Source organism: Tiliqua scincoides, chromosome 8 (genome assembly GCF_035046505.1).
Source record: "Tiliqua scincoides isolate rTilSci1 chromosome 8, rTilSci1.hap2, whole genome shotgun sequence".
NCBI classification, from domain to species: domain Eukaryota; kingdom Metazoa; phylum Chordata; class Lepidosauria; order Squamata; family Scincidae; genus Tiliqua; species Tiliqua scincoides.
This window is the reverse complement of record NC_089828.1, coordinates 32,575,046-32,597,044: the sequence shown is the minus strand read 5'-3', so window position 1 is coordinate 32,597,044 and position 21,999 is coordinate 32,575,046. Positions and strand designations below refer to the sequence as shown.

General features: G+C 45.9%; 1 protein-coding gene across 1 annotated transcript in view; it reads left to right on the top strand.

The window, feature by feature from the left end:
• WDR18 (WD repeat domain 18) overlaps nucleotides 1-21,610 on the top strand; it is a 35,917-nt gene extending 14,307 nt beyond the window's left edge. The window contains exons 5-10 of the mRNA XM_066635559.1: nucleotides 1,044-1,187; nucleotides 1,357-1,421; nucleotides 2,990-3,114; nucleotides 10,641-10,807; nucleotides 17,302-17,370; nucleotides 18,087-21,610. Of these exons, the coding sequence (XP_066491656.1) occupies nucleotides 1,044-1,187; nucleotides 1,357-1,421; nucleotides 2,990-3,114; nucleotides 10,641-10,807; nucleotides 17,302-17,370; nucleotides 18,087-18,218 (702 nt within the window). The 3' untranslated portion in view covers nucleotides 18,219-21,610. The remainder of the gene's footprint in view (nucleotides 1-1,043; nucleotides 1,188-1,356; nucleotides 1,422-2,989; nucleotides 3,115-10,640; nucleotides 10,808-17,301; nucleotides 17,371-18,086) is intronic.
• The last annotated feature ends 389 nt before the right edge of the window (nucleotides 21,611-21,999 follow it).

Here is a 21,999-nt window from a genome sequence, read left to right as displayed (position 1 = left end):
TTGCGATCCACTTCCTTGGATCGCAATTGCAACCTGGAAGTGGGTCACGGTTGCATTTTTTTTAACATTCTGAGACACTGAGAGCCCTGCAGAGGGTTCCGCGGGGCTCCCTTCACCCCCAGGAGGCCAGCACAAGTGGATAAGTTGAAAAGAAAAGACCCCTCAGTCCCCGGCAGTGGCACGATTGTGCTGCTGCCTTCTGCCCCGTCCCTTAAAGGGGAAAGGGGCTGTGGGGCTGGTGGGTTGCAACCCACCAGTTTGAGAACCACTGCTCTAAATGCTTAAAACTAGGGAGTTGGATCAAGCCTGAGTCCAAAAACCTGCTCGGAGAGGTTTTTTCAGTGAGCCAGAAACAAATCCAAACCTAAGATTTCTTAGTTCTCAAGTGAGATAACTATTGCAAGGGTGGGGGTAAGTGCCCATTTGATAGTGACCTTGCAAATAAAGATTTGTTTTTCAGTACGTAATGTATCTAAAACAGTTAATATCTGAACCAGTTATCAAATGACATTTTCAAGTTAATGTATCAGCTGAAGAATTTAAAACTCTTGATGAACCTGAACTAGAACTACACCCAAATTTGTTGCCATTTCACCCCTTGCATGGAACACAAATGCATCCTTGCTATGATCTTTGCAAACAGTCCTACAAAGCACAACCAAGTATTATGTTCATATTGCTGATGAGGGTGGGATGGGTCTGAGAGAAGACTGTTTTCAGGAAGTTGCCGAGTGACTCCGTAGCTGATATTTCAACCAACTCCTGCCTTGTTATAGCCTCCCCCCCCCCCCAAGAATATAAAACAGTCCTGGATAATGTTAGCAGTAATTTCCTTCTGCTCATACCCCAGAATCCCTTTAGAGCATCCTTAGTTGAAGGACTGTTTACCTGTTCATATAAAAGTCACTCTTGTGATGTGCTGTGCTGCATGAGGAGGGATGCTCCAGAGTTGTTGTGTTCATGGAGTAATTGCAGGCTTGGCCTTTTATAACTATTTTGAAAGTCTTGGCTAATCTTTACTCTCTCATCTTCTCCTTTCTTAGCTTTGGGAAATATCCTCTGGGGATCTCCTTTTGTCTGTCGTCTTTGACGTGGCCATCATGTCAGTGACTCTTGACCTCACCGAATATCACATGTTCTGTGGGGGCATGGATGGCTCCATCTTCCAAGTGGACCTTTGCTCTTGGGTAGGTCCTGTTGGTTGGCGATAGGACTTAAAAGGGTACACCATGGCTTGCATGTGTAAAAACTGGTTATTCTGACTGGAGGCATATGAACCTCCTCTCGCATACAGTGGTGTGCTAAAACTTGACTTGTAATGCTGTTGTCCCCTGCCCCCATCTCCTTTCCTTACAGCCTATACAAAGGGAAAGGGGCTTCCAGACTGAGCGGGAGACTGGGAAGATCTTCAAAGGGCACAGGTGAGATGCTGGGGTGTGTGTGTTCAAATGCTTGTCTTAAATCACAATTGCTACTGCAGCAATGTTCATGTATTGTCCCAGCCTTGGTCTTTAGATTGTATAATAATTAATTAGTATACATGGAATCCTTTACCTGTTTGCTTATTCATGGGCTACATCATCTTTCTGTAGAGAGCAATTGGGCAGGTCTGTCATAGTAGTGCAGTGGCTAAGGCTTCAGTTTTCAAACTCTCTGGGAGTTTGAAAGCTGCAGTAAGTGCTTGTAGGGGAGGGGATGGAGGCAGCAGGGGTGAGGGGAAGGCAACGATGCGATCACCAGGATTGCTTTGCTCAGGGGGACTGCAGGGACTGAGATGTACTCACTACTCCCTATAGCAGCATCCTTGGGGTGCAGGGAGCCCTGCGCGAGTGTCTGCAGGGCTCCCCAGCCTGCAGAAAGTGAAAGTGGGGTGCAATCCTGGGGATTGTGTCTCTGCCTTCCCTCTGCCTCTGCCCCTTAAGGGGGCAGAGGCCAGGACGCCCCAGTCTGAATACCACTGGGCTAAGGGATCAAGTTGCAAAGCAGAACTTCCCTGGTTTTAATCTCTTTTTTGTTGTTCATTCTCACTGTGGCCTTAGGCAAATCACTCCCTCTCATCCTCAGCTCTCCCACTACAATATGGGGATAAAGAATATTTACTCATCCTTACTACAGTCCTGCAGGGTAACATAGATAATAACATGTGAAGTACTTTGCTGCCACAGAAACCACTATATAAACATTAAGTAGCAGTAAGATGATGGTAGTGGCTATGTGGAATTGCTATGTTCAGAGGCAGTGTACCTCTGGGTTGCTGGATGGAGTGGATGAGCAATAGCCCTGCATATGGGCTTTCTGCAGTGACGACTGTAGGAAACAGGAAGCTGTACTAGATGGACATTGGTCTGATCCAGCAGGGCTGCTTTTATTTTCTTGTGTGTCAGAAACTTTGCAGAGGAGAATCCCATCATGTGAAATCCTAACCTGCTGTGTGTCATGGCAGTTTTACTACCTTGCCTGCTGTTCTGAGAACCAGGTCATCAGGATCAATGGCAAATTGTGAAGCAAAGGCAGGTGTGATGTGATCTAATGGATGTGATGTTGGGTTAAAGTTACCTCTCAGCCATGATTATACTAGGCTGGCCTGCTGCAGATTGCCTTTCCCCCCCCCCCCCAGGTTGAATTCCCTTTTGGCAAAACTGGGCATTATGGGATGTTGTGAGGTTGGAAGCAGTGCAGAGAATTCCTTTTTGACACTGAAAGTTTCAGTAGGACCCATAAATTCCTAAAAGGCAGGAATAGTAGGGACAGGAAGAGGTAGCGAGAGAAGTTTCTTCGTAGCATATTATGATTGAGAAATTAGAAGAACCTTGGCAGGAAGGGAAAGAGATGGCAATGGCAGGGGGCAAACCATTGTGGCTCAAGTATTACTTTGCCCTCTGTCCCTCCTTCCAGTTCCCTCAGTTTGTGACAGAAATGACTATAGACATACATGAGAGAGGCTTAAGGTGCTGCAGCAAACACCCTTTCTTCTCCCCCCCCCCCCCAGGAACCAAGTGACCTGCTTGTCAGTCTCCACCGATGGAAGCCTTCTGCTCTCTGGCTCGCATGACGAAACTGTTCGGTTGTGGGACATCCAGAGCAAGCAGTGCCTGCGCACAGTAAATTACAAAGGTTCGTGTGGATGAAGTGTTAGACCCTCTGAGGTCTTGGCTACAATTACGTAGGGGTGGGAACATTAAGCTTGCAGTTCCTGCTGGATGTTCAGTTCAGGTGCCACTAAGGGAAAGGTGCAGCTGGGTAGTTGTTCCTATGTGTGCAGACTCTTGCATAGAAATATACCTCTTTGGTGCAGAATTTGGTGGGAGCAAGAAATCTTGAGGCTATTCACTTTTTAATTTTTTTCAGAATAAGTTCCTAGTTCTCATAGTTACAGAGATACAATTGAAAAATCCATGCATGAGAGAGCTAATGTGGTGTATTGGTGATAATGCTGGACTAGATTTTCAGACTAGAGTGTTGGAGCAGAGAGCCACGTTCAAATCCCCACTCAGCCATAACACTCACTGGGCTAGTCACTCTCAGCCCAACATACCTCACTGTATTGTTGTGAGTACAAAAAGATGAGGATGGACTTTACACAATTCTCTGAGCTTCATGGAAGGAGTGTGGGGTAGTACAAAATTTGTTCACGGAGAACCTCAGCTGCCAGTATGCAACATCTGTTGTGCTGGTCTTAATTAAAACAATTATTCAACTGGTCCAGTTGCACCTTTTAAAATTACCTGAAATAACTGCCTGGTTCAAAAGCCCTATTCTCTTTCAATAAAATAATTTCATTTAAGACGCAACTGAATCCTTTTTGAATCAGCTAGCAAGGTTTATTTCAGGTGAAATGCAAAGTTGATAACACACAAGCAAGTTTCTGTCCCTCAAGGATGCAGGGGTGTGATGAGAGTGACAGGATTTGCTGGTCAGGAAAAAGAGACAGGGCCAGTGTAGCTTGAATAGTTCATATTTCTGGGGAGGAACCATGGGGGACAGGCTTGGTGCAGTTTCTGCTTCTCTTTGTTCAGAGTTTTCTTCCCTTTCAGCACAGAGAAAAACAAAGGCTAGATGGCCTGAGATGCCATCTCTTTGTGTTAAATAATCTTTTGCTGTATATAATCTTCTTCTTTAATGATCTTCCTGTCAGAAGCGCAGTGGTGTTTCACTTCATTACCGACGCAAGATGATTTACAAATTCTTCTAGCTTTGACATTTTTTAAAGATTCAAGTACTGTTCAGCTGGCGAAAGGATATAAAATGTGCATGGTTGAATCTTAAAATGGCACGATGTGACTCGATACTATAAATTTTTCATCTTGCTGAGTTGCTACAGTTGTGCCAAGGTGCATCCTAACTGGTGCCCCCCCTTTAGTCAAGGTACAGAAAATTGGGTGCTCAGATAGCTCAGAGTAGCTTCACTCCCCCACCCCCCTGTGACTGGCCCTGCATTACTACTGCCCTTTTTCCTCTGAAAAAGGGGGATTCCATGCTAAAGATTATTGGGGGAATGGCTAATAATATAACTGTTTCATGCTACCCTTAAGCAAATCAGTGGTATGTCTGCATTGGGAATACTGTCAATAGTTCTGGGCACCCCACCCAAAAAAAGAGATTGTAGGACTGGATGTAGACGGGGCAGCCCAAATGACCTGGAAGTTGAAGCACCTTCACTATGAGGAAAGGCTAAGCATTTGGGACTTCTGAGTTTGCAGAAAAGACTAAGCAGAGCACATGATAGGGGCTTATAAACATTATTCATGCCACAGAGAAAGTGAATGTTCATTATTTGTCTCATAATAATAGAAATCGGAGTTACCTGATGAATAGGCAGTAGATTTAGTGCAGACAGGAGTCCTCCTTTCCACAAAGAGAAGTCCTTTGCTGAATTGGCTGCCACAAAGTTTGGTGGTGGCTGTTGTCTTCACTCCCTGCTTGTAGACTTCTTGAAAATATCTGACTGGCCTTTATGAGAAGGAGGTTGCTGTACAAAATGGGACTTTAAACTGATCCAGTAGATGGCTCTTGTGTTCCTTTTTCATTGCAGTGAGTGTTCTTTAGTGCTGCCTTCTCAGTCCTTTTTGTCTCCCACCGCTTTAACTTCAGGCCCAGCCACAGAAACATTAGTCCCTGCTTTTGTAGTCAAATAGTTATTAGCTTGTCTCTCATAAGGGCAAGAGGCCTGGGTTCTGTCGCTGATGGATTGTTTTCTCCAGGCAGGGTGTATAGCACAGTGGGTAGGCAGCACTTGCTTTGTTAGCAGAAGATCTCAGGTTATACCTCTGGTTAAAAAGAGCCAGTCTAAGAAAGACCACACTTTGGACAGGCGCATTCACTGGGCTGAACAGGCCAATGGTTTGGCTCTGTACAAAACTCCATACACCAAGGGTGTACACCAGTGCTGTAAACAGACATGCTTTGGATGTAGAAGGTCTCAGGTTCAGTCCCTCTAGTTAAAGGGTTATCGAGTAGTAGGGCTCGGAAAGATCCCTTTTTGCCTGGGGTAACAATGACTTTCTGTCAGCATAATTTGGGAATGAATTTGTGTTTTCTTCTTCCAGATAATCAGTACACTACAAGTTGCTAAAAACATGTGGGCTAGTAACTTTGCAGATATAATAGGAAGGTCAGTTCTATCCCTTTGCCTCCCTAAGCCCAGGTAGCCTGGAATGTGGCCTGACAATTGCAATTTATTTTTACTTCCCTCAAAATTCTTTGTTTTCCCATTAGCTGCCAGATTTCACATTGACTGAAATTTGGTGGAGGCTGCTTTATTCTCAGCTATCCCCAAACTGGTGAGCTATCTCAGTTTTGGGGGGGAGGGGGAGTAGAGATTCATTTTCTTTCTGTATTCAGCTGTTGTCTCCCACTCTTCCCTTCAGATATCTAATTACTTTTCTCTGAAAAATCCCATCCCTGTCTTTGAAAGGCTGGCGCTCACTTGCTATTGTCATTGCCCCGGGGAGGCATTAACATCCTTTATCTAGGCTGCACAGAACACAGATAAGGAGCTGCCACTGGATACTTGGGCACCAATGGCAGGAATGTCTCTTTCTGCTGACATCCTTGAGCCTATTTCGGAGTTTCCTTTCCCTCTTCCACCCTACTCCTTCCACACTCAGCTGCCTCCTCTACTTCCCTAACTACCATTGGCCTTCTGTAGCATCCATGCTCAGAGGCTGATCTCTGCAGGGCAGAAGCCAGTAAATCCTCCACGCAGTTCCAGCAACCAGACAGTTCCAATAATGAGGCCGGGAGCATAACTTGCAGGCGTGTTATTTAATGAGGCATGTCATCAGGTGCATCTGTTAGGTTTCCTGAGAATTCTGGATATTGTTTTAACCAGTAGTTCCCAAGTTTGTTTGGTGCTGGCACTCACAAAATTGCTGCCGTAACTGGCAATTCCTACACTACTAGTTTGGCCTTGAGAAATAAATTAATAGCTTGAGGGTCCTGTGGGCTCAAGGTGTTCTGCCCATAGAGTTGGCTGCCCACTGTGTCACTTTGAGTTGCTGCCTTTGCTGGGAGTGGGTAATTTTGCCTGTGTCTCAGCATGAGGTGCTGTTGGATGATTCAATCACTTCCAATGCAGAACTGCAGCCAAACGTGAGAGGACTGCCCCTTGCATCTCTATGTAAGTTGCTGCTCTGGACTTTCCCTCCCTCCAGTGCTGCTGGGAGACCATAATTCTGTCCCATCTCTCAACACAGCGTAGGGGATTCAGCAGTGCAGTCGCTTCTGATGCAGAAGCATGGCAGAATTGTCTGCAGGAAGTTGCCTGTGTGTCTCTTATGTGAGTCACTGCTCTGGTCTTGCCTCCGATTTAGGTGAGTAATTTTGCCTGCCTCTTTGTATCAAGAACTGTTACCCAGTCATCACTTCCAGAGTAAAGATGGAAGAAGCCCATTGTATTTCTGTGTGAGTTGCTGTTCTGGACTTGCCAGCTTCCATTTGGAGCCTACTTAGAAATGATTTGCATAGAAACGTGGGGTGGTTCTCTCTGAGTTTGGGTCATTCCTGTTCTTCTAACTTTTTTAGAATGAATTGTGCCTCAGCTGTGAGAAATTTGGAAAATACCACTTTAGGGAATGTTCACTCAAGTACCTGAAGTTGGAGACAGATGCTGAAATACTAGTGCCAGAATCCAACTCTGAGTTGTTCTGCATGAACTTGAGGTGCAGAAAAACATATAGTAAAAAATACCTGGGCAGCAGAGACTTTCCCTATCCTGCCTAGACCCTAGTCCCACTTCCTAATTAGCCAGGAATGCAGGAGTACTCATTTCTAAGTACTGTCATAGCTTTGTCTTCCCTACCCCATCTGTGTGGCCGGCAGGAGTATAATAAACCATGCAGCATGGTTGCTTTCTCTTGGCTTGGAATTTGGGTTACCTTCGCACAAACTAAATTAGAATCTCCCTTTTAACAACTGCCAATCTGTTGAGGGGAAAAAGGCATTGTGCAGAGCACTGACCTTTGAATCCTCTCTAGTCTGACATTTGACCAGGGGTTGCCTCTGTGCTTTTGAGATTTGCTCAGGCACCATAAGGACTAGAAACTTTTTTTTAAAACCAGAACAAAACTGACATTTACAAGTTACTAAAGTAGTGTAACCATTCTTCAAGCCTGTAAAACAGCCTCATAATTTATCGCTCAGTTGGGATGAGTAGCAATTCCAAACACTTTAGAGGGCACTTGTTAGCTGGCCCTGGGCCTCAAAAGGTGGTGCCAGCACCTTTGAGGCTACCAGTGGGATTGGTGATGCAGCTGGTCAAGTTCTACCCAGCATAGTCCAGAGCATTTTTGAGCCATCTGCACCTGGTGCATCAGTGAGAGAGTCAGGACTGATGTGCCTCTGTTTGGTTTTACCTCTGGTTGGCTCTAATGACTATCTATCTTCATTGTGCTACATGCCCAGTTAGACATGGCAAAAGTCCACAACTTCTTCCCTGTAGCTTTCTGACCCAATAGGAAGGGCTGGTGATGGAGGGGAGAGAAGTGGCGAACTTAGAGCAGGGCTGGGGTAACCTTGCTCTAAGTGCCACCTGAAACTGAGGAATTTGGGAGTTCCCCATTAATAACTCTGATCCTTTGCTGTCTTCTGCTTAGGCTCAAGAAGTGCACAGGAGAAGACAGCAATTATCTTGCTGCTCAGAATGTGGGAACATTTATTATCTCTGTCAACAGCACACGAAGCAGCTCACAATGACAAACACTTTTAAACCATCGACCGTTGCAACCAAAAATTAAACAGCCCACAAAAGAACAGAATTAAAGGCATTCCAACGCTACACACACAGTCAATTAATTTAACCCAAAGCCTTTCTTTCAAAGCCACAGTTATCAGTGGCTTGAGGAATAGTGAGGGATGATGTAGACATCCAGGGTTCTTTGGGGATAGCATTCCACAACCTGGATGTGAACAGTCAGAAAAAGCCCTTGTCTCATGTTCCATCGATCATACTACAATGATGGGAGAGGAGACAAGTCTACAGGTCTTTAGTTGTTGAACAGAGCACCCAAGCAGGCATATACAAAAGGGAGAGATTCCAGGAGAAGCCTCTATCCTTTGATTTGAGGGACTCCCCTAAGATCCACAAATCCACCCCTTTCCTTAGCGTGAGCTTTTTCTGAGGCAGCTGTCATTGGCAGATAGCCCTGGTCATAGAGGCCAGCCCCTGACACTGCAAGAAGCTGTACATCTGTGTGTGCAGAGGCCAAGGGCAAGACCCTGAGCGGATAGGCAGGCTTAGACCCCTTGTTGGAAATAGATCTGAGTAGTCCAAAAGCACCCTGAGTGTTTGGCATCTGTAAGTGAGGAATGATCCAGTATTTCAGGCAGAGATCCTGGTCATTTGGGTCAGGGTCAGGGCAGAGTGGGTCAACCTGGTCTTTATTGCTCTATGACTGGTAGGAAAGGGCAAAAAATGGGGTGATAGCTCTGCAATGCTTCCCGGCTGCTTGATGAGTTAACAAGCCGCAGCTACCGCATGATGGACTATCTGGGGCCACGTCCCTGCAGAACACAGCCTGCCTGCACCATCCATATCCCAATCCCAGTTATGAGTCTCCATCCTACATTGCCTTGGGTCCTCCTCTTGTGATGAGTTGTGCCTGGGTGATGAATGCAACACTGTGGGGATGGGCGTTTGAAGTGAGCGCCAGCACAGGTGAGTTGAGGCTAGGGATGAAACTGGCAGTAAGCAGCAGCCCGTGTGGGTAAATGCGGTAATTAAAGCACTCATTAACTCTGCTGGCTGAATGTCTGTGATAGATCATTACTGGGCAGCAGCTGCAGGAGCCTCAGTCTGGTGATGGATAGCTTGCTCGGTAGAGGATGGCAAGGCCATGCTGCTGTGTCATGCCTGGGTGCACTGGGGAGATCACAAACAGCTCCCCTGGCTAGTTCTGTGCACTTTGCTCTGTGTCCTGGCTTGCCTGCTGATTTGTGGAGGACAAGAGGCCTATCTATAACTACTTGGCTGGTAGCTATGTAGAACCTTTGTGTTCAGAAGCAGTCTACCATGGTGTTGATGTTTACTATTGTATCCTGTCTTGCTTCTGAGCTTTTTGGAGGCCTCTGTTGGAAACAGGACCCTGGGCTAGATAGACCCTCAGCCTGATCCAGTAGGGCTCCTCATATGAAGAGTGAGTCAGCCAACAGTTTGTTTACTAAATGCTGTGGATAAATAACTTGGGAGGGCTGTTGTTTTTTGTTTGTGGATTAGGATCCACTTCATTAGATGCACAGTTTAATTCTCATTTGGTTGCTGGGTAGCGGTGTTTGTGTGAGACAGTGTGAGTGTGTAAGTATAAATATTTTAAAAAACACATGTGGAAAAATATGGAGAGAAAAAATATTCTGGGGTAGCCAGACCAAGGAGGATCTCTCCTTGTGTTCAGTGTTTCTCATTGCAGACAAATGCTGTAAAGGAGGGGAGGGCATTGGCTAATGCACGTGCATCACTGGAGGGGACAGGACTAATGTGCGCATGCTCCTAGGAAGACTTCCCATGTTCATCTCCCCATGGAGATGAACACCTAAAACATTGATTGGCAAGAATTCAGGACAGAGTTAAAAGAATCCTCCTTCACACAACACAGAATTAACTTACAGGATTTACTGCCACAAGATGTGGTGATAACCATTGGCTTTTAGAAAAGGGACTTTGACAAAGTCACAGGAAAGAGTAGGTTCATCAGTGGCTGCCAGCCATGATGGCTCTGTGGAACCTCCAGGTTCAGAGACAGTCTACCTTTGAATGGCTTGTGCTAGGAAACAACAATAGAGGAGGACTGCTGCCTTCACACCCTCCTTGTGAGCTTCCTATAGGCATCTGGTTGGCTATTGTAGGAAATGGGGTGCTGGATTTGATGGACCCACTTAGGTCTAATCCAGCAGGGCTGCTCTTATGCAGGATATATTTCTCAAGTTACTCACTGTGATAGCTGAATGGAGCCTTGCTGCTCAGAGGCATTGACTGATGGGGTCAAATGGGGGAAAGCCATCTTCTTCAGGCCTTCTCATGGAATTTTTGTTGGCCACCAGGACTCAATGCATTTTGGGGCTTGTCCAGCAGGATCTGCTCTTAGGTTCTCTTTAACCTTAGGTTCTCTTAGGGGCCTCTTTCTTTATTCATTTATTTTAACCCTTAGGTCCTATCACGAATGCATTCATCACTCTGGCCCCTGCCAACATGCTCAACCCAGACAGCAAGCCCAGCATACCCCTGCCAAAATTCCACCGTCACCTCCACAATATGGAGAGCACCGAGACCCCTGCCAGTGAAGGATTGACCTTGTGCCTAGGACTGCACCAGAAGGTATGGGGACAAAATATGGGAATGTGGGTGAGGGCAACATGGGGAGAGGCCAGTGTGGTCGAGCCTGTGTGGTGTTCCTGTCTTCCAACCAAAGCAAGAGGAGCAGCAGCAGCAGATGGCTGCTCCTTGCTGATGTGCTGCAGATCCTAAACCATTTCTGCCTAATGTTGCATATATGCAATAGGGACCAAATGTGTACACCTGCGGGCTGGGCAAAAATGGGTTAAACAGTCTTGGCTGCATGTTCCAGTACTGTTATCCCTCTGGGAAAGCAGAGGTTTGTCATGTGTGCCTGCATGTTTAGATCTTGATGGACATTGGAGCAACAATGACTTGGAACCTAACCATTGCACCTGAGGTTCTCGGGGGTGGCAAGGGGACGTCACACCAGGTACTGTGGTGCATAATTTACTTCTGGAGTTGGTTGTCATGAGTTGTGGTAGTGGCAGTTCACTTGGGTGACTGTCAACAAGAATGAAGACAAAATGGCACCAAATAGGGGAAGAGCTCTATAGATGGATGGAACCTCCATATTCATAGGCAGTCTGTCTCTGAACACTAAATGCTGGGGATAAACAAGAGGGTTGTTGCAACAGAAGTTAGGTTGTGGACTAGATGGGCCTTTTGATCTCACTAGCAGGGCTATTCTTGCAGCCTTGACTGCAGCTAAATGAAATCTTCATATTCAGTGTAAGTCTACCTGAATGACAGGTGCTGGGGCAAATGATGGGTCCTTTGTGCCCTGCTAGTGAGCTTCCTGAAAATCGTGGCTGTCCTCTGTTGAAAGCAGGAAGGTGGACTAGATGATTTGATTCTGTAGGGCTGATATTCTTTCCCCCCACATGTTATGCTGTTTTTTCCCTTGGTACTTGTTAGAACCTGCCAGCAGGAAGAGGATGGGAATTGGTGATGGAAATTGGAAAGCCAACGGTTCTCCAGAACATCTGTTAACCATTGCTTATTGCCTAAGGCTCGTGCAGGCCCCAGCCAACCTGTCTTTCCCCTTAAGGATGCTTTGATGCATTACCTCTTCTGCCTGTCACTTTTCCTCCCATGAGACTGATGGGGTTGTCGTCTTTGATGGATTAGCTCCTAGTTAAGGGAGGCCTCCCATTCCCCAGCACAAGGTGTTTTTGTCCTTTTGGTTTGTTCAGGCAGGCAACAGGTGAAAGTGCAAATCCCATCTGGGGAACACACCAGGTATCCATCTCCCTTGCAGTAACAGGTCCCGAGGCAAGCCCTGTCAGTTCTGCAGCTCTCCTCTTGATGTTGCAAGCACAGCTGCGGCTGCCTTACCCCCAAGGCAAAGTCTCACTTGCACAAAGACATTCTTAGTGAAATTGAAAAGAGGGCTGTGTCTGCTTTGGGGACCGAAGTCAAACTCAATGGAACACCTGCTTTGCATGCAGAAGGTCCCAGGTACAGTCTCTATGTAAGGGCTGTGAAAAGCCTTAACTGAGGCTAAAGCAGAGTACTGCCAGACTGTCAACAAAACCAACCTAGATGAACCAAGGATATGACCCAACCAAGGGCAGCTTCCTATGATCAAACAAATAAATGGGAAAGAAAACATCTCGAGCTCTCCCGCATCCTATCCCAAGCCCTATTTGAGATAGGATCTGGAAGCTCCTGCTGGATCCTAAGAAAGCTGTTTTAGGAAAATGCAAGTTTCTACCTCTCATGATAGCAGAGGAAATGTGGGGAAAAGCCTGAAAATGTTACTTTCATATTTTGTTGCATCCTAAGAGTTGCTGGTGCGAGCCAAAGCTGGGTCATGGTAACCACTGGACCAGAATTTAATCTCTAAAACAAGAAAAAATGGGCATTAAATGTGCCTGGGAGCCTCATATCCAAGGCATGTGGGGAGATCATTGTTGCTTCTTGGAGGAGGAGATGCTTTTTTGCCCATGACCTCTTGCTCAACTAGAGGTTCCAAAGTTCTTTTTTTTTTCTCTGAGATATTTTTCTCAGTCCTGTGCAGAGGTCTGACATCTGACACTTGAGCTGACTGGGTCTGTGTGCTGAATTAGATGAACCTGTAGACCAGGGATGTCAAACTTATTTCAAACCAAGGGCCAAATAACATTCATGATACCTGCTGAGGGCTTGAAGTGACATCATTACGCAGGAAATGATGTCATTAAACAGGTCATAACCAAGAATAAGTACTTTTTCTCACTTAGGACCTCATTAGCTACAAATGACAGAAGAGAAAATATGCAAATCTTGTTTATATTTCAAGATATCGGAAAAACCAATTTTCATGTGGGCTGCCCTTTCAGAAGTAACACCTCAGCACTACTCAGCAATTGAGAGCCTGAGGGCCAGATAAAAAGCTTCCACGGGCCGCATCCAGCCCCCTGGCCTTAAGTTTGACACCCCTGCTGTAGACTGATTCATCAGGGCTCTTTGTACATTGTTGTTGTTGTGCTCCTGTTAGTGCTTTTCATATTCAGGGCCAAGCACTGGTACTTGGAAAAAGATAACAACTAAGAAGGACCTGAGAAAGGTTGTAAAATTTTGTATGGTATGGAGTAAATGGATCCCCCTTTAGCTATAGTAGAATGGTCATTCTTTGAAATATATTGGCTGTAGATTCAAGACAGACACAGTAAAGAATTGCTTTTTGAAATTTGCTACCCTGGGATACAATGAGGGTCACTCAGTTACAATGAGGGTCACTCAGTTACATGGGATACAATGAGGGTCACTCAGTTACATGGGATACAATGAGGGTCACTCAGTTACAATGAGGGTCACTCAGTCACTCAGTTACATGGGATACGAGGGTCACTCAGTAAAGAATTGCTTTTTGAAATTTGCTACCATGGGATACAATGAGGGTCACTCAGTTACATGGGGATTAGACTAATCCAATGGTTCTCACACATTTAGCACCGGGACCCACATTTTAGAATGAGAATCTGTCAGGACCCACCAGAAGTGATGTCATGATTGGAAGTGGCATCATCAAGCAGGAAAATTTTAACAATCCTAGGCTGCAATCCTACCCACACTAACCCAAGAGTAAGTCCCATTGACTATCATTGTTAAAAGCATATACAGATTAGCTTATTAAAAGTATAGATTCCCCAAATGCGGTTACATATGATGGTAGCATCAAGTGTAATATACTAAAAATAAAATATTGAAATGAATGGGGACCCACATGAAATTGGCTCGCGACCCACCTTGTGAGTCCTGACCCACAGTTTGAGAAACACTGGACTAATCTATGCAGAAAAAGAATCTGGCAGCTGCTGTTAACCATGTCTTAATGAAGCCTCCATATTCAGTGGCAGTATATGACTGAATGCTAGCTGCTGGGGATGCAAATGGGAGACAAACTGGGCATTGTGAGCATCCTGGGGTATCTGGTTAGTCACTGCAAATTTCTGGACGACATAATGGCTTTTTGGTCTGGTCCAGCAGGGCTGTGTTTGTAAAGAGGTTCTGGAGTGAGACCCCTCTGGCATCAGCCTGACTTCATACTAAGGGTAAACATTTGAGAAAGCAGAGGAGGGTTTCTGTAACCTTGGTGGAGAACACTGCCTGGCTCCCGCTGCATTAATGTACGGATTGCCGCTAAGGTCCTTCCTCTGTCTCTGTCTCCCTCTCTCTCACGGGAGAGACTGCAATGACATTATGTCTTCCTCATTTTGGAGATACAGTAATAACAACAATCTGGGGCGAGAGAGAGAGTGAGGCAGGGACAGCACCAGGCTGGCTCTGCAGATCCAAACAGCCAGCGCACGGGATAAAGATCTCCTCTATCTCCACTTATCAGTAGCATGCCTGCTCCTAAATTAGAACAGCAACTCTCAGCCTGCGTGTCTGGCGTTCCTGATGAGCTGCCAGAGATGGTGGTGTGAAGGAGGGGGGGGGGGGTCCCCTGATACAGAACTAGCAGAGGCAATCTCACAGGTTGCAGAAAGGTGCGTTGGTAGGGCTGCATCCAGGGCATTCATAAACTCAGGCTATGTCCACAACCTGATTGAGCTGTGACCCTCAGAGCCAACTTCAAATTTTTTCTCTGCCAAAAAAAGTCTGATGCCAGCCATAGGCCAATCATGTAGAGGCCTTGCCCCTCTCAAATTGCAGAAATAATATGGATGTACCTGAATGCAAATTGATGGATGAGCTGATGGGGGGACACTCTGAAGGAAGCAGAAAGTAATCTCAAGCAGGCTGTCCTCACACCGGCTCTGAAGGTGATGCTAAACCCAGTCAGTGACCTTTACAGTGATGAGGAGGAGGACCCTTGCTATCTGTCCTAGTGCTACTTCATCCTTTTTTGGTAGGAACTGGAGCCTTCTGCTGGAAAGAGGTTTTTAAGAAGCTGCCTTGTATTGAATTGGACCAGTGGTCCATCTCACCTTATATGGTCTACAAAGTTCTCAAACTTTTCAGTCTCTGAAGCCCTTTACACTCCTAAAAAGGAGCCCTGCTGGTGCATGTGCAGTCTTGGGGAGCCCTGGAACACCAGTGCATGCCCAGAGTTGCCGCCATTTGTGTGTTTATGGAGCCCTGAAGACTCCCAAGACTAGGAACACGCTTTGAGAAACACTGGTCTACACTAACCAGCCACAGATCTTGGGCAAGGAAGGACCTTTCCAACCCTAAGATCTCTGGAGCTGCCAAGTACTGATGCTGGGGATGTCTATGCATAGCCACTGTGCTATTGGCCTCCCCTGATTATATCAGAAGCTGCCTTATACCAAGTCAAAACATTGGTCCACCCAGCCCAGTATTGTCATCTCTGACTGGCTACAGCTCTCCAGAGGTCTTTCTCAGCACCTGCTCCCTGGTGTTTTTTGTTGCTATGAACTGAACCTGGAACCTTCTGTATGCATATTGCGTATTGTATCACAGAACTAAATGGCCACTGCCAACCTAAACTAAGAACTTTTTAGTCCCAAGCCTGAACATTTATCCCTTTAGTCCCTTCATTTGCTTTCCAGTAACCTACTCCAGCGGTTTTCAAACTCTTATCGGGGAAAGTTTGAACTGCAGTAAATCTTGGTGGGGGCGGGGGGAGGTAGCGATGCGATCCACAGAATCGCATCACTAAGGGGGGCTGTAGGGACTGGGATGCACTCACCAGTCCCTGCAGCAGTGTCCTGGGGGTGCAGGGAGCCCTACGCGAGCTTCTGCAGGGCTGCCCAGCCTTCTAAAAGTGAAGGCTTTCACTTCTGACAAGTTGGGGAGCCCTGCAGATGTTTGCGCAGGGCTCCCCGCATCCCAGGATGGCTGCTGCAGGCACTGGTGAGTGCATCCCAGTCCTGGGGATCGCATTGCTGCCTCCTCCCTGCCTCCTTGCTGCCTTGCCCCTTAAGGGGGCAGAGGCCAGGGCCTTCAGGCTGGGGCGTCACCTACTCCTTCAATTAAAAATGTCAGAGACCGAATCTTTGACATGCATAAAGGTTGTGCTGTGCCTCTGAGCTGTGGCCCCCTCTCTGTCCTTTCTGTTCCAAACAAAAAATTTAAACCACAAGAAAATGGTAGTGGAACCATTGGGATCGCTCCCAATGTTTAGGTGCACTTAGGCCCATTTTCTGTATTTGAACGAAAACACATGAGAGACATCTTGCATTTCAGACATGATGTCCGACATTGAGCATAAGTGGAAGAAAGCTGCTTTGGCTGGCAAAGACATGTTCAGAACTGCCTCTTGCACTGCTTGCCTTGTTAGCTGCCAGCCACAGCCAGCCTTCTGATTCCATCGCTTCTCTCGGAAGAATGCCTTCTCAAAACCCATTTGTAGCCAGCCAGCCTGTTATCATTGATGCACACTAAGTTTCCTCTCTTTTGAATTCGGAAACGGCAGTCAGAGGCTGTCAGATTTGCTGGAATCTGTGAAGAGATTATCCGTTAGCTTCTCTTTTGTGTTGCCCTGCTTAAAGGCTGGCTTGTTCCCACTACTGTGCTAGAACATAACTTGACACACTCTCCTATGAACTGGTCCGATTATTAAGATCTTTAGAGAACTTGCTTATAATGCCTCCACCTCCTGAGGTGGGTGGGAAACGTGAAGCGGGGCCTTTTCTGCTATGGCACCTCAACTGTGCCGTGACTTCACCCTGCCTATTCTCTCAGCATCCTTGTTGTTTTGTAACCTCTGCTTAAAAACAGCTACTTGTGCAGGCTTTCAGTGTGTTTCAGGACCCCTTGAGTATCTTTTCTGCTACTGTTCTTAACATGTGTTAATGCTGTTGATGACTGCATTAGTTTGTTTTCTAGCGCCACTGTTCCTGTGTGTTTGGTTTTTATAGTTCCGTAGTGTATTGTTTGCATTTTAATCATGCTGTAAGCCGTCTAGAAAATCAAGATTGAGAGGCAGGTTAATTGAAATAAATGAACTCCGTTGTTAGCTTGGTGTGTGGTTCTTAGTTCACAGCCTCCTTTAGGAGCTGTACAGTCAGAATACCTCAGAGAGGCTAGTTCTGTCTGCCTACCTGTTGCTAGACCCTGCTGTTCTCTTCTGCCTCCTGCAGGGATCCGGTGAGAGCTACTTGGAAAAAGCAGAGCGGTTATATTTACAGATGTGCTCAACAAGAGAAAAGGTGAGGTGCTCTCTCTCCATGGTGCATTAACTGGGGGGGGGGAACATGGGTATATTTCAAAACCTCATGAGTTTTTGTTGCCTTTCCAATGGGCTGATGATTCCAGATAACATTCTAGGAGAGGGGACAATGTGAATATCCACAGTATTGGTCACATCTGCCCTGGGCTGGACAAGTCTCTCTGTGTCTATCAGGGGGCCATTAAAAAAAGGCTTTTATTTTAATACATATTTAACCCTGGTTTTTTTTACCCCAAAGGGGCTGGCAAAAATTGAGCAGTATTATTTAAAGCTATTGAAAAAACCAAAGCCCAGAAGCAGCAGCTGGTACCTTCCTACTTACCTGTTGCTTGCCCAATACCCAGTGCCTTCTGAAACATGGCTGTCTTCACACAATATGTTAAGGACCCTGTCCTTCCTTGCCTCCCCCTGCACCTCCAACAGAGAGGGAAAGTGGAATGAGGTGGGCTAAAAATACAAGCAAAGCAGTGAGGGGGCATGCGTCAACATCCTTAGAAACCAGCTGTCCAGCACTGAGGCACGTAGGGCTACTCCAGCCCAAGGCAGAGTCCGTACTACTTCAGTGTTTTGTATAACCCTGAGCTGATTCGGTTGGTGGCACATAAATAACTACTAGCAATATTGAAGCTGTTCTGGCTTGAGAAGAGGTTTTGCCTAAGTTCCTTCTCCTTCCTGTTGACCCTTTTCTGCCTGCAGAACTTGATGGGAGACCAAGAGCAGCTGAAAATTCAAGTCACTGAGCTGGAGGAGGAAGTCAGTACCCTGCGAAAAATCAACAAGAGCCTTTTCGACTTCTCCAGCTGCATCATCACCAAGCCAGGAAAATAGGGAGTATCTCCCAAAGCCTGACCTGAGGCAGGTCAGATACCTCACCCTGGATATCAACTCACACCCATTCTCTGTGCCTGTTGAGTTTTTCTCGAACAGAGGGGCGGAAAGGGCAAAGCTGTGCACTTGCCTGGACTGTTGCTCTTCTGCAGTCTGGATTTGTTGCTCACAGGCTGGACACCCAAAGAAGAGTGCCTCTGTGACATGAGCAAAACAGCTTTGAGGTGAAGGAGAGAAGTTTCCTTTCTCCCTGTTTTTATCCCAGGCCCCACTCTGCGTGGTACTGCTGCTCCCCAGATAGAACTGTGGACATCTTTCTCCATTGCTGCAAAGGATGTGCATTTGTGCATGTGTGTACATTTGTACCACTGGAAATGGGAGTTATGTTTCAGAACTGTTAGGGGCTCTTTTGTGTATTTGAGTGGGGTAGGAAGGAGGTCTCTTTGCACGTCACTGACACTAAACTGCATTTCAAATGGTATACAGATCTGGTGGTTCGCTTTTGCACAGGCAGTCGCAACAGCACCCAAATCTGTTATTGTGTTACCCCTGGACAAGACTTTTCATGGGCTGAGCGGAGAAGTTTTTCTCCTCTCTGCTCTTTTCCTTTTGAAGAGGTGACCTCTTCAAAGGGAAGAAAAATTTGCTTTGTCATTCTCCATATTTTATGCAGACTGAGAGGATAACATCCTGAGAGTTCTTTTGGGGCTTGAAAAGTGGGGATATACATCTGTTGATAAATTTCTGGACTTCTTGCTTCACATTAATTAATTTTAGCAATTAAATGAAATTAATTTCTGGACTTCATGTGTCCCCACCCTCACCCTTACAGTCCCTTAATTTAAAAAAAAACAAAACTGCACCCTTTCTGGTGGCAAACTAGCATATCTCACTGAATGTTCCACCCTGAGGTGGCTAGTCTTCTGTGTTCAGGGAGGTTGCTCACATTTCTCCTTGGGGGAGCTTTCATAAGACGCAGTCTACATTGGTGCAGTCCTCAGTTCTGCCACCTTTTCATTCATATGACATGTAGATAAGAACTTTAGCCAACTCTTCAGGACATGTCCTCAGAATCCTTCCAGGGAAGCATTTTGGGTGCTGCGTATCCCCCTCCCCTTCAATCTGTTTTACAGTCAGGTGAATGTGCTTTCTTTAGTTCTCTTTCATTAAGAACATACTCCTGTTTCTAACTTGGAACAAATCATTTTTCTTTTGTATTGTACATTTGAGTTTGTTTTTTTAAAGTAACAGACTGTTTACATATGGGTTTGTTTTGGTTTTTCTAATTTCCTTTCTCACAGCCGTACTTTCCTACAGTGAGGAAACCTTTCAAGGTTTGGTAGCAAGTGATATGGCCTTCTGATTGTGACCACCTTGGAGGCATCTGGCTGGCCAATGGCTGGCCTGTGCTGGAAAAAGATGCCAGATTTAAATGGCCCTTTGGGCTGATCCAGCAGGGCTCTTCTCAGGTTATTATAGCTAAATTGAGCCTCCATGTTCAGAGACAGTCTCTTTTTACAAATTGTTGGATAACAGACAGGGAAAGGCCATCATTTTTAGAACGTGCTTGCAGATTTCACAGAAGCATCTGGCTGGCTGGATGCTTCTCTGAAAGGCAGGATGCTGGAACTGAATGGACTTTTTTGAATTTTTTCATTCTTAATTTCTCCTGGCCAGGAACATAAGTTAACAAAAGGCAGCAGTTTGGCTCCAGTTTTTTAGGTTCTCAAACTGAGGCAAAGACAAGAAAAGGGAGTTGCCCTGATAGTGTTGAAGAAGAAATTTGGCTTGGATTTGGGGGGGTAGGGGAGGATCAAGCATAAGGCCCAGTAGCTTTTCCAAGCTCTTTGGAGCGCCCAGTACAACCTGCATCAGCCCCCTGCATCCCTGACACATAATGTAATCATTTCCAGAAGCAAAAAGCCAAATGGCAGGCTGTGATCAGTAAATCCACAGTCAAAATGACTGAAGCTTGCTGTTTTGTCTCTCATCTGTGACTTGGGCTAGTCATACCTTTAACCTAACCTACTTTGCAGGGTGGTTGTGAGAATAAAATGGGAGGAGATCCATGTCCATCACCCTGAGCTTTTTGAAGGGAAGGGCAGAATGAACATTTATAAATAGAGAGGCTGCAGTTTTGGAAAGTGTCCAAGGAAGCCAAAGAAGTGGGGATTTAATGGAAGGAGGGCAAAGGGCATGATGAGAGACCTTCTGTGAAGCCAGAGGAACTGCAGGCTATTTGTGCAAAAGGGGTCATGATGCAAGGGGAATTTGGGTTGAGCACTAATGGCCGTTTAAAAAGGAAGGATGGATGGAGCAGCTTTTGCATTGATTTCTTGTGCTTGAAATAGAGCAAAAATGAAAAGAACACCCTGCAAGACTGGACAAGGGATGGGCCTGATGCAGCCATGCTGAGGGGCTCCTGTTCGGACAGGAATCTGGGGTGACATTTTGGCTCTTCAGGCTCTCTCTGCAGAGCACATCTTGGTCTAAATGCCACCCTAGCTGAAGGAACAGCGTGGATTTCTTGGAGGACCTGTCTTGCGAGGAGACTGCGTTTGTATGTCAAAAAAGACATGGTAAGGAAATTGAAAAAGCTGCTCTCTCACATGCTCAAAAAAAAAAAAAAGACCACCTCAGGAAGGAGCTGGTGTGTGGTACAAATGCAGAGGTGTCCTCCATTTAAATTCAAAAGCATGAGGGTTCTTATTATTCAATCCTAACCCCAAATGAAGATTTTAAATGGAAAAAAGCCAAGCGTAGCTCATGTCAGTGTTTAAACAAGGTAAGTACACTTTGGGTAATCTCTAGGCAGCAGAGGAAAGATAGAGGGAAGCAGCAGGGAAGACTTGTGTTTTATGTTCTGTCGGTGGGCTTCCTGGAGGCACCTGACTATATCCATTCTTGGGAGCAGGACACTGGGCTTAGATGTATGTTGGTCTGATCCAGTTGTGTTTTAATAAGGTCTTATGGAAGGTGAAGTTTGCATTGTTCATGCTTAAAAAAAAATTGGGTTAGCTAAGTGGAGCATCCATGTACAGAGGCAGTCTACCTAAATATCCAGTGCCAGGGAATCACAGTGAGGAATGTCCGTCATCTTTGTGCATGTGGACCAGCCAAAGTGGTGTCCATCAGTAAAGCAGCGAGGTCTACATTTCCTGCCAGGCCCTCGGGCTTACTTTTTGCATCATTGATTCCTTTTTTGTTTTTCTGGGCTATGGGAAGGGACCAGAGGGCTCTGACACAGCCTGTTTTGTTTCTTAAAAGTCTCTAATGTGTGATGTCGGGAAGGGGAAGAAAAATCACGCGCACACCAGCTATTAGATGGAACACAAAACAAAGACAAAATGACTCTTATTAAACTAAAAGCATCATCTAAGCATGCTGGCATGAACGGCTGCTCAGCTTGGACGCTCAGGGTTATTAAACCGCACTTTAAATCAAAATGGGTATCCCTCTGGGGTTATTTTGCATAGATCTGTCTTTATTCCTTAAAGGGAATGGGGAACAGTATTAAGAGAAAATGTGCTTTGCTTGATCTCCAAGGAAATCGAAACCGTCTCTGTTGCATGTGTCCACTGCATATTCCCTGGGAGCCCCCTAGGTTAAACTGAGAATATTAAGAGCTTGGGGGAAACAGCTCTTTTGTTAATCTCCCCTAGGACTCTGGAATGTACAGGGTTCTTTGGCAACCACAAAAGGCTGCGTTGGAAATTTGAGAGATCCCAAACCACGACTGCAGTAGAGCCTTTGGGGGACCCTGCTGCCACCACCCTGATTT